We start from the raw sequence: 16062 nt of genomic DNA on the forward strand, positions 1-16062 counted from the left end.
CTTTCCTCAGGTTGTCCACTCCGATATCAGCGTTAGAATGTGAACGTGCCTATTGCCCAGTCTGCAGTATTTTTCCCCCGGGTTTTTTTGTTTTTTAATCTTGTTTTTTGCCTTTTGTTTTGATTTTTCTTCCTGGTTTCCCCTCCTATTTCATCCCCCCCTGCTTCCTGTGTCTTGGAACTTTGGTTCCTACCTATTCTTTGTGGTTTGTCTCCCTGGTCTCCCAGGTTTTTGTCTGTTGTGTTTGTGTTTGAGTACTTTTTTGTTTTTAGTCTCCGGAGCCCTACTTGACCCCCCCCCCCTTCCTCCACCCAATAAAGGTTTATACCCCGGAGGAGGGGGTAGCTCGCAGCCGTGGACTCCCGGAGGTTTCCTTGCAGTTAAATGAGGTTTTTCCTTCCCCCAGTGCTGTGCAGCTTATTTATTTGTATGGGCGTCAGGAGCTGCCCATGAGGGGGGGGGGGGGTACTGTCATGCCCTCTGCAGCCTGAGGGCGCTCTTACTCTGTCCTGTCCCTAGTTTCCTGCCTGCTGCCCTTCCGGTCCCTCTCTTTCCCTTGGGCTATATATTTCTGGGTCTTGCACTCTGCCCTCACTCAGCATTGACGTTCGGATGTCCTGTGACCCGCATAGCACCAGGTCGCCCCACATCTGCTACCTGAGGGCATAGGTTTCTATACGGCAGTCCTGAACTCTTTGCACTAACGAGCCCGGGCCCTTTTCCCGTTCCGCCGCTACGCAGATGGGTCTTTATCCGCTCTCCTGCTCTCCACGGTTAGTCCCTTTGGATGTCCGTGACAATTTCACATTCAATCTTGAGGTGATGTGATCTGGGGTTTCACAGAATGAAGAAAAACATCTTACCATTAAATCAGAGTTACAGTTCCTGATGTTTCGCACCCCTTTCTCAAGGTCCTGAACTATTGTTGTTGTTTGGCTTAAATAAGAACAGCATATCAGTACAATACACTTATTGAATGCATATATTGAAAATAGTAGTTAATATAATCTTCATTTTCATGTCTGTACTTTTTGCATATCATCCTTTTAATGTTGTGTTTAGGTTTGAATTTTTGTATAATTCAATATTAAAATCATTGCACACTGCCTGTTCTACCACAGCTACCTGTATCTTAAAAGGTCCGGCAAGCCTAGCAAAACCCAAAGCCTCAAAACAGGGCTCTGGCGACAACACGTAGAGTTGCACAAGGTCCAGACCTCCAGTCTTGTAACAGGAGCCAGTCCAGGCTCCCATGAAGCGTAGTTCTGGACCCTATGCAGACGGTATAATCCAGAAGAAAGTGGAAAAGGACAACGGGGAGGAGACGACGAGGATCGGGGGGGGGGTTGACAGACAGGGGGGCGTGACGATGGTGATCTGGTGCTCGGGGGGGCGTAGCCAGGGTGAACAAGTCCAAGGAGTCCAGGGGGGAAACCCGGGGCGAAGTCCAAAAGTCCAAAACCAGGTGATCCAATCGAGACAGGACAAAACAGAGTTAAAACCGGAATGGGATCCGGTACAGAGACAGGGAATAAAAACGGGATGGCGAGGCAAGGCGCTCTGAGCCCCGCACTCAGCTGGGTCAGGATGCCGATAGGAGGCCTATGCCCTCAAGCTGCAGCCGTAGGGCGACTTGATGGTAGGCGGGCCTCCGGGCATCCTTCTTCCAATGCAGAGCCCTGAGCTTCAGAGGCACGAGGTTTATTTAATATACGAGGAACAAGGGGCAGGTGAACGTGATAATGAAACTAAAATACAAAAAGGATTGGAGCGCCCTCTAGAGGAGGGATGACGATCGTGACAATGTCTCTGGACTGTGCGAGGAAAACCATACAAACACAAGGAAACCATCCAAACTCCATGCATATAGCATGCCAGGAACTGGGCCCAGGGCCCAAGCACTGCCAGTCTGAATGCTAATCACTGTGTCATCGTGCCACAAGCCTACCTACATTTTAGGTAACCTTAATTCAGTTATTGAAGCAATTTCGTACTCCTCCTTTGTTTTCTATTAATTGTTCATGAAATGTTTTTTTTTGTTCATTGTGTTCAATAAAAAATGTTAATTGATGATATTTCCCAGAATAAATAAATACCACAAAATAAAATTGATCTTTCAGGGACTAATGTTAATTTAGATTATGCCAAAACTCTTCAAGCATGTTATCTGTACAGGGTGATCAATGTTTTATTTTAAAAGTGCATTTTTTCTTGTATCAAGCAGTAGATTTGGCCAGTGAAAACAAGAAAGGAGGTGCGAAATTATTGAAGACACATTTCTCCTTCTACTCTTCATCCTCCGAAGATGAGGATGAAGATCTTGTGACAGAGCAAACAAGTGAGAAGGAAGAATATGTAGAGGAATGGCCTTCATTACGCAAGAATGAAGGTAAGGAAATGTCTTTTATTTGATTAAAAAAAGCTTATCAAGTAATATAAGTTGTCATTTTGTTTGTCTGCTGCAGTTGTTAGCTGAAATGTTAGCTTTATTTATCACAAATCAAAAATAAAAATAAGCACCCAATACTATATTAAAAAATGAATTCAAGTCCAAAAAAAGCATTTTGGTAAAACATTTTCAGGAAAAATGGCTTTAAAAAAGCCTAGATCTAGACTTCCATTTGCTTGAATACATCAAAATAGAGTTAGTTAAAGTTATGTCCGTCATTCAGTATAACACAAATATAAGAGAGAGAAGCTTAAAAAAAGGCAGGAAAAGTGATTCAGAAATATAAACTTTATCTTGTCTGAAGAGAATCTGTAAACCCATAGTGAAATATTATATTCAAATTACGAAGGGTATTGTGGTAGAACACAAGGAACTACTGGGAAAGCAAGGCACTATTTATAGAAATGGTTGACAGGTCTTTAAATTACGATTTCAGTACATGTCTTGCAAATAAATTGTTTATGATGAATTTTAATGTAGGAAGGCTCTGCTTGGCCTTTGTAAAAAATGCTGTCTTCATGGGATAACTGATCTTAAGCTTCAGACCAGTCTAAACCACGATTCTCTCTTCATAAATATGTACAGTGTGATTATTCATAGTCAAATACTTTTTTCAGTTTTCTCCTCATTTATGTTTTTTTTTTATTTTCTTGCAGTCAAATAGGTTGTTTGTATGTCTTTTAAGTTATTTTTTAAGTTTGGATTGCAGCAGTGTTGCATATCAGGGTCGATGCTAAAAAGTGAAAACTGAAAAATAGCACTGTGTGCAGGTGTTATTGTAGAATTCATTTGACCATGACCATTTAAGGCAGCTGTTCTGGTATGGTGTTGGTTCACTGGCTGTGGTTTTCCATATGTGTGATTGTTTCAGGTAATTGCTACTTTTATCTCTGTCTTACTGACTTTATTAATCTACATGTCAGTGTTATCACCTCACCTGAACAGCCATAAAGCTTTTCTCTTCCAGCCTCCTCCAGTGCTGTACGCCTGCCTAGAACAACGCAGGTGGTGTTTGACTTTCAGTCTGGGAAAGTCATACCTCGGCTCCGAGAGCCGCGCCATCTTTATGGGGTGACCGGGCCAGGACCTCATTCTCTCTCCCGCTGGCCTCAGGAATGTGAGGTCATTCCAGAGGAAATACATCACATCGGTGAGCCGCCGTGTGAACATCTTTTAGCCTCTTCTTGTCCTGAAAAAGCGTCTCGCAAGGAAAGCAAGGCTGGGCCTGGTCAGTACTGGGGTGGGAGACCAACTGGGAAATTAAGGTTCTTGCTGCAGGTGAGGTTTGTGAGCCAGCAGATGACACTCTTCCCCTGGACCAGAATTTACAAACCAGTGTCCAGTCTGGTGACCTGAGACACTGTGCTGTAGGAGGTACCGCCCTGCAGATGAGACGTTAAGCCTAGATCATTATATATTCTGTGGCACTTTTATGAAACAGTAGCTGTTTTCCACTTTGTAAATTCCACTCTGGGCCTGTACAATCTTTTATTTACTGAATTTACTTCGTAATTTACTTGGTGAACACGTTTTCTCTTCTTGGTTGCAACATTTTCCTGAAAACTTTGTTTTTTGTTAATTTTGCTCCATATTGCTGTGCAGTATAATGGGCCTGCAGGTGCATAATCGGTGCAGCACCTCAATGGTGGATGAGGTTGGTGTCCTGTATGCGAACCACTTTGGAATCCTTTGGGATGAAAAATGCTATATTAGTATAAAGAATAGTAGTAGCAGTAGCAGTAGCAGTAGCAATAGTAGTGGTTGATGCTGTATAAACACTTCTATAACCTCATTACCTGTCTCAGAGTGGGCGCCACCATTCCCTGAACCCTTATGTGTACCAGGAAATCCAAAGGAAGTGGTGCAAATGGCCGAGGAAGAGGGCACACTGGTATATACAGCAGATGAAGGTATTTATTTTATTACTTAACTGATTCAGGCATGGCTATGTCAACTGAAATCAGAATTGTCAGATTGGCAGCAGATGAGAAAATGCCTGTCGGGTTTCATTTAGTCACATGACCAGTACTAGTTAACTGAGGAGAACCCCCCCACTCCCTCTTGTATCATGTTGGCCATAGGAGATCTCAGTTAGCTAAACTAGGGGAGTAAGACAGACCTGACTGTGTGATTACCATTATTATGTGATAGGATACAAAATAAAACATCACTTCTGATGGAAACCTGCAATGACTTTGAAACCCTTATTGTTAAACTCCCGTGAAATCCTCGAGTTTAAGGTCAGTTGTTTCTGTTTCCACAGCAAGCAAGGAGCCTTATTTTTCACGATCCCGGGCTGGCGGTAGCCGTACTCCTTTGAAGGTGGCTGCTGTGATTCTCTCAGGGCCGGCTGACACTACCTTGGTGTTTGAGGCTCGCTTTGAGAGTGGCAACCTGCTGAGGGCTGTCAAAGTGTGAGTGCGGCCTTACTTTGAATGACCACCTGAGCACCAGCTTTCACATCATGCAGCTCTACAAAGCACACTAGGGCCCACTTTCCACAATTCCTACAATATAAACACATGTGTGAAAATGGCTTGCCAAGAGTTCATTCCACATTTTTTCCTTGCTACATTGGATTACCAAGTTTGATATACAGTACTGTATTTCCCCATTAATTACAGACTGTGTGATTGACATGGACTTAGTACTCATGGTTAATCCTCTTGTCAGGCTATCCATTGATCTTTTCCCCTTTATAAACATAATTTCAGAAAGTTGCCAGAGTGTATAAAATCTGAAAGTCAATCTCAGCATCCATGTCTGACAGCAGTGAACTGTATTGTAGCATGTTAAACCACTTATCAATGCTAAATCAATAATACCTGAATTAATATTGGTATCATTTTGCCAATTAGCCAATATCAGTAACTAGTACAATATCAGTAAATAATTTAGGTAACAACTGGGAAATGTTAATTTATTGGAAAAAGAATGTTTAAGAACAACCTCTGTTCTTAAACATTAGCCAGCAAATGTGTTGTGGAAAGTGTCTTACCTGTCTTTTAAAACACAATTAAAAAGGACCTGATCAAAGCTTGAGTGGGTCTGGTTACGGTAATGGTGAGTACACTGTAATTGCATTGAGAAGAAAAGTCATATGTAAAGCCATAACGTACAAATTTACATTTACTTCTCCTTACTGTTTCCTCTAGTGTTATAGATCTTTGAGCATTTCTGTAACATTTTCACAACATATGTGTAAGTAATTAACATATACATCATTTTCTTTTTTTCTAGAGGCGAATGTGATTATGAACTCACCCTCAGAACTGACCTTTATACTGAGAAGCATACACAGTGGTTCTACTTCCGAGTCAGTAATACAATGGCAGGTGTCCGTTATCGGTTCACAATTACTAATCTCCTGAAGGCTACCAGTCTGTACAAAAAAGGACAGCGCCCCCTGCTATACTCCGAGAAAGAAGCACAGAAGCAAAGGGTGGGCTGGCACCGTATTGGAGAAGAGGTGTCCTACTACCGCAATGGGAGACAGCAATCACGTCATCCCTGCTACTCACTGAGCTGGACTTTCTCGTTCCCCCATGATAGAGATACTTGTTACTTTGCGCACTGCTACCCTTACACCTACTCCAACCTACGAACATATCTCTCCGAGATTGAGCAGGATCCTGTGCGTTCCCAGTTCTGTAAGATAAGGATGCTGTGTCGCTCACTGGCTGGTAACCTGGTCCCAGTGCTTACTGTAACAAATCCATCCACAAGGGAACAGGAAGGAGTTAGGAAGCCAGCAATAGTGGTGACTGCTCGCATTCATCCTGGAGAGACCAATAGTTCCTGGGTGATGAAGGGCATCCTTGATTTTCTTCTGGGGAACTCTGAAGATGCTGCACTTCTGAGAGACACTTTTGTCTTTAAACTGGTGCCGATGTTAAACCCTGATGGGGTTATTGTTGGTAACTACCGATGCTCCTTGACAGGCCGGGACTTGAATCGCAACTACAGGTCCATCTTGAGAGATTTCTTCCCCACAGTATGGGCTATCAAGAACATGATACAGCGGTAAATACAATGACTCCATTTCCTTTTTGAAGTATTCAAGACAGTAAGAGGATTATAAAACGGTAACTTAACTAATATATTTTCATCCCTGAACTAGATACCATCAGTGTCACTGGACATTGATAAGAAATTTCTCTGAGTTTGAACATATCCCTGTGTGTCCACCTGTAACTGTACAGCATGCGAGGGTGTGTATGTTTGAACTCAAAAGGCATTTTGAGTTTTAAATTATGGATAGCAAGAGAGCTTCATTTCAGTGTTGCTGAAGCTATGTCATTTGTTTGCAGTGCCCTGCAAAAGTAGTCACATGCTACATTTTTTGTTAATCTGCTCGATATGAAGACCTCTAAAAATATGATACTGTATATTACAGTAAATGCCAGCAAAAAAATAATCAAAAAATAGTTTGACTGTATAAGTATTCAGACCAATGATCACAATATTTGGTTGAATCACTTTTGGCAGCAAGTTTATTTTGGGTAAGCCAACTTTGCAGGCTGGCTGGGTGCAAATTTTGTCTATTTCTCTTGGCACATTTACTCAAGCTCTCTCATATTGTTTTGGGACTGGATCACTTATGGACAGGAATTTTGAAGTCTTTCCATCAATTCTCATTAAAATTCATAAGACCATAAGAAAGGTTACAAAGAGGAGGTCATTCTACCCATTGGTGGTTAGCAGATGATTGATCCACTAACTCCTGTCCCTTTCTTGTAAGAAGACAGAGTGTTGGTTTCAACAGCATGACTGGGTTGCTGAAACCCTTTGGGTAAAGCAACGGGTGCAAGGCAAAACAACACCCTGGAAGCACACACAGACACAAACACATTTTCTCAGAAACCAGAGCAACTGGAGGAAATCCCTGTAAACACAGGAAGAACATACAAACCCCACACAGATAGCACCCCAGGAATTGAACCTATGAACCTAGTGCTGAGAGACAGCAATCACTTGCTTATTCCTAAACTACTCCAGTGCAGATGTGGGTTCTTGTCCTGCTGAAAGGTGCACTTCTGCCTCAGTTTTAGGGTGAGGCAGATTTTCTTCTAAGATTTTGCATTACTTTTCCTGATGAAAAGCAGAAGTATAACATAATATAGCCACCGCCATGCTAGACAGTTGGTTTGGTGTTGGCTGTGTGCTGCACTTTGTTGGGTGTCATGATGAAGTTCCAATTTTGTGATTTGAGAAGGTTTTGTTTCATACAAGCCCCCTTTGTGGAGTGACTAAGATATTGTTGACCTATGGATTTTTTCTTCCATCTCAGCCACTAAACACTTTCAAATTCGCCATGCCCCTCGTGTGACATGTGTATCTTCCTGTACCAGCTGCTCAGTTTGGGGGAATAGCTTGATCTTGGTAGTGTCTGGGTACCATCCACTTCTTGATAATGGACCTCACCAAGCTCAAAGGAATATTAAGGGTCTTTGAAATGGACCCCTTAGTTGTTTTGAAAGTTTCTTGATTTTCAAGATTGAATCTACAGGTATGCTTGAAATACAGTACCTGACTGACTGTTTCTTTGCTGTTAATGTGTGGAGCTGGTTGTGTATATGACAAATCTTAAATATACCACAACGGCAAGCTTTAAAGCACCAAAATATGAAAACTACAAGGTTGCCTTTTGCAAGGCACTTAACATTTAAAACTTGGAGACCTGTTTATAAAATCATTCTGGTGAAGTGCTCTTTAAGAAAAGTTTCCCTTTGAAAAGGTTTTCTTGTATAAACAGGTTTTTACATTGGAATTATTATTGAATTGAGGAACAAAGCCAAAAAACTGTGTTGCTTAAGATTGTGTTTTATTATGTGAAACAATTTTAGTGGGCTATATAAGCTTGCAATTCCAAGTGTAATGTAATGAGTTTCATTACTTTTGTCACATGAGCAAACCCTTTGCAAAAAATTAAACTACTGTAGGTTTAATTCACTAACCAATTTCTCCATCAAGACAGACATAACACAACATGTACTCTTCATCCTGCTCCTTACGTACGATATTAGTGTATATCAGGTACTGCATACACAAGCAGAAAGGGTATGCCAAATGCTCTGTAATTGTAGGCACCAGCACGCTTAACTACAAAACAAATAAAGTTATACACAATTCTATAATTTAAAACCAATTTTCAAATTGTTTATGAAATGAAAGTGTCATTTCTGCTATCTCTGTTGTCTCGCCACTGCAGTCACAAAGGAAAATGAGAGTCAATTTTATCAGTAATAGTCTGGATGCAATTTTTTAAGGATATTTCAAGAAACTGAAATATATGGATCTGGTTAATACTAGTCTTATTGAGATTAATCAGATGGCATCTAGATGAGCACCATGAGCTAAAAGATCCTGAGATGTTCTTTTCTGGTTCTTGTCTGCTTCCCATTCTCTTCCAGGCTTTGTGAGGAGCGCAAGGTGCTGCTGTACTGTGATCTACACGGGCACAGCCGCAAACACAATGCCTTCATCTATGGCTGTGAGAGAACACGCTTCCCCGAGAAACAACGACATGAGCGACTCTTCCCTCTCATGCTGAGCAAGAATTGTCCCAACATGGTACCTGTAATTCAAACAGAACATCTGTAAAGCACTGATTAGACAAACACTTTCTAATTTAAAAAACTAATTCTGTTTAACCCATCTTAAAAGACGCAACAATGACGATTGCATAGAAACGATTCTGTTCCCCGTGAAGTAGTGACAAGGAATGAAATATATTACAAAGTCATTTGCTTTCTCACTGATTTAATTTTTATACTGTCTGAATAATTTATCAGGTTGGGTGGCACAGGGGTCAAGCCTTTGGCTTCATGAGTGACAGGTTGTGGGTTCAGGTCCCTGCTGCAGACACTGCTGTTTAATGCTTGAGCAGGATACTGTACCCTTGCTTCAGTCCACGACCTGTATCAGTGAGGACCAATGTTGCTGAGTGATAATGCCAGAAAGACTAGTGACTAATCTGGTGGAGAGTCGTATACTCTCTATTTCACTTAACACTACAGAACCAGGATGAGCTCTGGTCCTGTGAGCTTCTGGTATGGACTTTATGTTTTTAGTATAGTTTAGTATTTTTAGTACCGGAAGCATATGTAAATGTGACCAGGAAATCTGATTCTCAGTATCTTTCTTGCAGGACGGTAATATAACAAAACATTCAGGACTAGTCATTCACCTTCTTCTTTTGTTCATTAACACTAAATAAAGCGGGAAGATATTAAATGTAGTTAATTTATTAATTCTAAATGTTAATATCAACCCTTTAATGACATTCCATTTCATTCAGGTGACAAAATTCTTTCCACTTTTTTAACTACAATGTAATGAACTTCCTTTAAATGCATACCAAGATTACACAGTCCTTAGAATTATTCATTTTGAAAGAACCTATATGTTTTGTTAATTGATAGACACTCATTTTATCAATTAGGTCTAAAATCATCTTGTACTTTGAATGTAGGTTGTAGGAGCTATTTTACTCTATGCTTTAGCTACAGTATGTGTTGGAATAACAGCCTCTGGAGGCAATGAAGGATGAATATATCTTACTTGCAAAGATATATACTGTATATAATTTAAAATTTCAAACTGAAAATGGATCATTTTGTGCGGTACAATTTGCTGTTCCACAGTGACATTCAAGGATTAGATTCTGTTTAAACAGGCTTAAAGGAGTAGTCAGACCATATTCAAGGACAATTGACACAAACAGCACTGACTTTTTAAGGTCAGAATTCCTCTGTTCTCTCAGAAACTATTGAAAAAAGCTGTATATTATTTTTAATTTAAAAAAAAAGATGCTTTTTCAAGTTTGGACCCTTAACATTACAATTAAAAAACTTTACGGAGAAGCTCAGGAAGAAAGAAATAATATTAATTTGTATTTCACTGTCATCCCTGTATGCTGCTGAATAGGTCTTGGATGAAAGAGTATATTCCTGTCTTTTGGTTATTTACAATAAATGGTAAAATAATAGGCTGTGCTGAATTTATGTTTGGATTGTAATGTAATAATACTGTTAAACGTGTGCGTAGTGTTTCATTGTAATTCCTTTGCTTGAGGCAGGTCCTCGTGTCTTAGTTCTCCTTTCAGAGCTGCAAGTTCAAAGTGCAGCGCAATAAGGAAGGAACAGGGCGCGTGGCCCTGTGGAGAATGGGGGTCCCTAACAGCTTCACCTTGGAGACCTCCTTCTGTGGTTCTGACATGGGTAGGGGATGCAGAGGAGACTTCATGGAATTAACCTTAAGTTGACTTTGTTAAATAACATAGAAGTTGTATCCAGTATCTGTAGTATTTATAAAGCATAGGTTGATAGGTAGGTGCCACTTGTACATACGGTAACACTGAATGTACATACTGTACATAAAGCATTTATAGCTGGACGTTCAACTCACCTTGAGTTTTAATATTAGTACTTGAACTTGTGTAGAAATGTAAACCTGCAATCAACATAATGGCAGTTTAGTGAAAATGAGTGATATTCCTTTAGCTGTTTTATAATTTTTAGATGTTTTAGAACTGTAATATTTGAGTTAAAAAAATCCTAAGACTGTAAATATTTAAATTTAATGCATTTGTCATATTGTGTAAAAAGTCTGCTTTATTTCTGATTTATTGCTTTTATTCTTGTGACATTAACAGTTGCACTGCATGTGCTTTACCCCCTTAGTTTATTTGTAATCTAAGGTCTGAGAATGATTTGCATGAAAAATGTATCTTAACCAACTTAAACAGCATTAGTAGGTCTACAAGCAGTTATTGTTACCCTTTTGTGCATGATGCATTAAAAAAACAGCAGTATTTTCTATTGAATCTTTTATCTTTTTTTACATAGTAGAGCTTAATAAATGCGTATTGGAGAAGACAGAGTGATGCCATGGTCATCAATAATTTAAAATGTTCACAGTGTTCCACTAATTCCTATTGGTAGCTATAATGATCCGTCCATTAGGATTTCAGACATTTCGGGAAATTGGATTGTGAATCGCAACTATTATTTGATTTATAAATATTTAATTTAAATAATCTGAATTATAGTACTTTGGATTACAAGAGAGTTTAAGATGACACAACAGCTGTTAATTGTGCAATTTAAATGTTTAATCCTTCTTAAATTTCTAAAAGATTTGATCCATGAAACAATTTGGAAACGTCTGGATTAAAGGAAATCCTAAATGACCACCACTGAATGAAATAGGTGATGACATTATTTAGTGTCTATTGGGATACCTAAATGAAAGAAAATTATATGATTCCAAGGAGTAGTCTTTATTTAGCAGAAATGTGCTACATTTTTATCTGTTCCCTGGAGAGAAAGTGTTAGCTAACTTGGTTTGTGAATTTCAGGTGACAGGAAGGGAACCCATTTCAGCATATCTGACCTGGAGGCACTTGGGTTTCAATTCTGTGACACACTGCTGGATTACTATGATCCTGACAGGACCAAGGTATGAGGGCACAGTCTGCTACCTCGTGTAAACATGATCTTGCTCTCTGGATTCTTTCTTGCACATGTGAGCATGATATTTAAATTTTAAAAACAATAACCCATTGGATTTACACTGTTTACATATGGGATATATTGATGGAAATGCTTAATGTTTTTATGTTGCAGAGTTATACCTGGAGAGATAAAAGTATTGGTATATACAGTACATGGACAGACAAAAAAAATGTTAATATGGAGACATTTGCTGCAGATGAGAATAATTTAATCAAATTCTTAAATCTTAGAATGTCAATGTCTGTCTTTTTCTTATGTTTGGTGCATAGAACTCTTGTCATACTCTGTGAATAATTTTAATATAAACAACAATTTCAGTAATACTACTATCTGTGATGTGTTTGGCTAATCATTTTTGTCTATTCTGCTGTTTTTGGAGCAGTATTTTGTTCAATTGTACTTTAGTGATTGTTCTAATTTACAGATAATAAGATATTCACTCATTACTCAAATGTGAAACACTGTCCATCTGTCATTAACATGTTTAACACCAGTAAATGTGAAACCCACTGTATTTAATTAACATGTCAATGAACAGCGTAAGAAACAGAACACACAAAGATATAAAGCAAGTCTGGAGCTTAAGGAAAATGTAGATAAAATTACTATTTAATTAGACCAACTATGTATTCTCAGATGTACTGGTATACAGAGATACACATATCTAAGTAGAGACATGTTGAATTTCCTAGAGATTAATGGACTGTAGTTCTAAAACACTAAGAGCCTTCTCTCCTTCTGCAGTACATGCTTTGCCTCAGAGAGCTACAGGACATGATGAAAGTTGAAGCCTCACTGCTTGTTGACATGCTGAACAGGCATGGAGAGTCAAAGATCTCTCTCAGTGACCATGAAGGCAGGTAAGCCTGATGTGTTAGATATATTAATCACAAAACAACCATGTAAGTGACAGTTTTATTATGTCTTACAAATGTATAATACAAAATATAATATATATATATTCTTCTGAATTCTTTCAAAACATGCAGTGTGAAAATTGATTTCACATTAATTCACATTAAGAAATCCTTTGTAGTTGATTATTAAGATTGTTGACATTTTTTAAATTTAAAGATGTTTTTAATCTGTTTAGTTTTAGTTATGTTTAGCCACAAAGCATTTAGCATATAGTACTGACTTCCACTTTGCTTGATCATGTGTGTTCCTAATTTTATTTTATATTGAAGTGGCATAATGTACTGGATTTAAAGCCTTCCTAATCAGAATGTGTATAAATATGAAGATGACAAAATAAAACTTTTCATAAAGCTGTACCTGTACTGCAGTTTCTGAGATGAGAAGGAGTAATTCCATTTTTTCTTGTATTCATTCAGTATTAGTGGCTCAAACAGTTCAGATTCTGATGAACCACCTGCTAACCTCCATGACTTTGCCAGCAAGGTAGGAGACCTCCTGCCTTGCACTTCAGTGAGATTTCTGTAACATGAACTTGATAGGATGCTTGCTTGTACAGTAGAACTTAAAAGTGCTATTGTGGCTTCTACTTTGCATGGAAACGCTCTCTTGCTTTTCAGCACAATGAGGCCGCATTAACACTTTAGCACTCCCTGAACTGCACTCTCAGTGGTCAGCTCAGTCTCTCCACACTGCTGGCAGACATATGCTAGAACCCTGGGCTTCACACACAGGGCATGTACAGAGCAGTGGCACGGAAGCACTTGCTGACTGCACAGCAACAGATGTAACAATTCTGTCACGACAGTCCCTGATGCCTTTATGCACACACTGTACAGTCCCAATTGTGTTGTCATAGTTCCAAAAAGTCTTATGATGTCTTTGTGGCTGCCGGAATACAAAACATGATGAAAGGATGCAGGTATATCCTTGAGTTCCCTGTCCAATAAGCTGCATTTCAGCAAGGCTTGGCTGGCAAATCTGCCTTCTACATTTCTCCCCTGTTTACTCAGGTGCAGATGTGTTGCCACCATATCTAGAAGGATGTTGATAATAACATAGTGCAGTATTTCATGTTACAAAACATCAGTTGAAGCCCCTTTTAAGTTTTTACAGGAGGGAGAAATGATCTGTTCCACTGAGGAGTTTGATTAAACACTTGAAAGAAAATCTCAACACTGGAGATAATAAAAAGTAAAGCAGAAGTTATACAGAAGGATATATTGTATATCTAAGATTATGGTTTTGTGTATATTAACAGTGTTAACCTGTGTTAATAATATATAACAAAATCTCTATTTTTTTAGATTAGAATTTCTGTGTATTTTTTCAGGCATTTTTGTTCACTTGTGAGCACCCTTTTCTGTTTCCTTACAGCTTAAGCCATGTAAAAAGTACTTGAAGTCAAAGAAAGAGAGGAATAAATCTAGCCTTTTCAGATTCAAAGATGAAAACTTAAAAAGAGCTGCAAGAGAACCTAAAGAGGTGAGAGAACCATATCACCTGCTCTTTACATCCTCTCTATTTCAGACAGATACAGTACAGACATTGACATCCATATTGGCACATGCTTTCATGTGGTATCTTGTGGCCAGATGCTTTTAGATACTTGTCTGATGGTAGACATTTGAAGGTATTTGTGTTCTGTCTGTCTGGAGTCTGCATGGTGTTCCTGTGTTTTCATCGGTTCTTCCCAGGTGCTCTAAACTCTTCCTGCTTCTCAAAGACATGCAGGTTAGGTTTGATCTACTACTCTACATGGTTCCTGTGGGGTTTATCAACTTGGGGAAGATGGTAGTTACTAACCAATCATAAGTGAAGTGGCTTTGGTGCCAGTATCCACTATGGCCAGCTTTGTGTGTCATGGGACCATTCAAACAAGTTTTTTTTATTTTTATAGGTGACAACTAAATTCCATCCGTTTTCAATAGCCGCATATTGCAATATATGGACACAGTGAACTAGAGCAAGCAGACAGTGGGAGCAAGGCAAGATACACCATTAATGGGAAGCCAGTCAGGGATACATACCTGGGGGACAATGTCAGATGCCAAGTAACTTTACCTGCATGTTCCAGGATGTCACAGGAACCCAAAGCACCCAAACGGAACCCTAGCCTAGAAGGAACGCCTGACAAAAATCAGGCCTTGATCTGATTCTTGAGACAAGAGCTGTGAAGCAGCAGTGCTAACCACCACCATCAACATACAGTAAAAGAAAGTATCCAATTGCTAGTTCAAACTCCAACATGAAAACATCTCTTATTCTTTTAGATGGAGAATATCAGAGAGGTTCTTGAGAAAAACGAGTCTGGATTCAAACCTGTGAGTGTAACCTCTTGTAACCTCTGTCTTATAAAGTTTTTTTTCTAGAAGAATGGTAGAGATCAGTGTAACTTAACGTTGCACCTTTGGGTTCAGTGATAGTACACAGTCTATAGCAGGGATTATGTGGGGGGAAAATATATCTGTGAAACTGATGGAAACACATTGATTAGCAAACCCAACATTCTAAACCAAAAAAATGAAACTTGCCTCAGTGGGCAACGTGATTTTTTAGAAAGCTACATTTGACTGATTTTGCTTATAGCTTATAGTGACGCCAGCTGTACCCAGAAGAGAGTTAAGCAAGTGGAGAAATGGGCAACTGAACGTGTCTGAACACAACTCCCCAAACAAAAAGGTAATCGCTTAAATCTCACCCTTTCCTGTCTGCTTCCTTCTCTTAGAAGACTTAGCAGTGGTGACATGAAGGTCTAGGTTTGAATGAAGTTTTGGATATGAGCTCAGAAAACATGATGATCTCAGCTGTAAATCTATTTATTGTACATAACACTTAGTCACATTGAATTTAATGTAGAACATTACAAATCTAATATATTATGATGATTATTAGTCAGGTTATACCACAGTGCATATGAGTCATACTTACTGCATGATTTTCATATGATTCCTTAGAAGGCATGAATGTGTGAAATACTGATACTGATTTTATTATTCTTGTATTCAAAATTCTTTGCTGTATTAATCTTAACAGTGGCTTGTTCAAGCAAAAAAACAAAACAAGAAAGGGAAAGCAGTTCCTTCATTTATCAATTAGTAAATGGTAGTGCTTGCAGCTGTGTATTTTTTAGCCGAGTTTCATTATACGTGTTCATCAGTAAGATTTTTCACAGCCACT

The 16062-nt window shown here is 39.1% G+C and overlaps 1 protein-coding gene across 1 annotated transcript; it reads left to right on the forward strand.

Moving 5' to 3' along the window:
* The first annotated feature begins 1369 nt into the window (after positions 1 to 1369).
* On the forward strand, positions 1370 to 14588 carry LOC148829414 (cytosolic carboxypeptidase 3-like). Its single transcript, XM_088922596.1, has 13 exons — positions 1370 to 1403; positions 2306 to 2389; positions 3417 to 3599; positions 4255 to 4359; positions 4713 to 4863; positions 5690 to 6472; positions 8863 to 9022; positions 10545 to 10671; positions 11811 to 11911; positions 12712 to 12827; positions 13302 to 13368; positions 14260 to 14367; positions 14580 to 14588. Exons 1-13 carry the CDS (start codon positions 1370 to 1372, stop codon positions 14586 to 14588), a joined length of 2028 nt encoding a protein of 675 aa, XP_088778722.1.
* The last annotated feature ends 1474 nt before the right edge of the window (positions 14589 to 16062 follow it).

The sequence above is a fragment of the Atractosteus spatula genome, chromosome 8 (assembly GCF_055471065.1).
Source record: "Atractosteus spatula isolate fAtrSpa1 chromosome 8, fAtrSpa1.hap1, whole genome shotgun sequence".
NCBI classification, from domain to species: Eukaryota; Metazoa; Chordata; class Actinopteri; order Semionotiformes; family Lepisosteidae; genus Atractosteus; species Atractosteus spatula.

Bases quoted from the DNA above. Each gene is read 5' to 3' on its own strand.
- LOC148829414 (XM_088922596.1), top strand. From the start codon at position 1,370: ATGGTGATCTGGTGCTCGGGGGGGCGTAGCCAGG. The intron at 6,473-8,862 runs GTAAATACAATG...ATTCTCTTCCAG, and splicing joins ATCAAGAACATGATACAGCG to GCTTTGTGAGGAGCGCAAGG. The intron at 9,023-10,544 runs GTACCTGTAATT...CTCGTGTCTTAG, and splicing joins GCAAGAATTGTCCCAACATG to TTCTCCTTTCAGAGCTGCAA.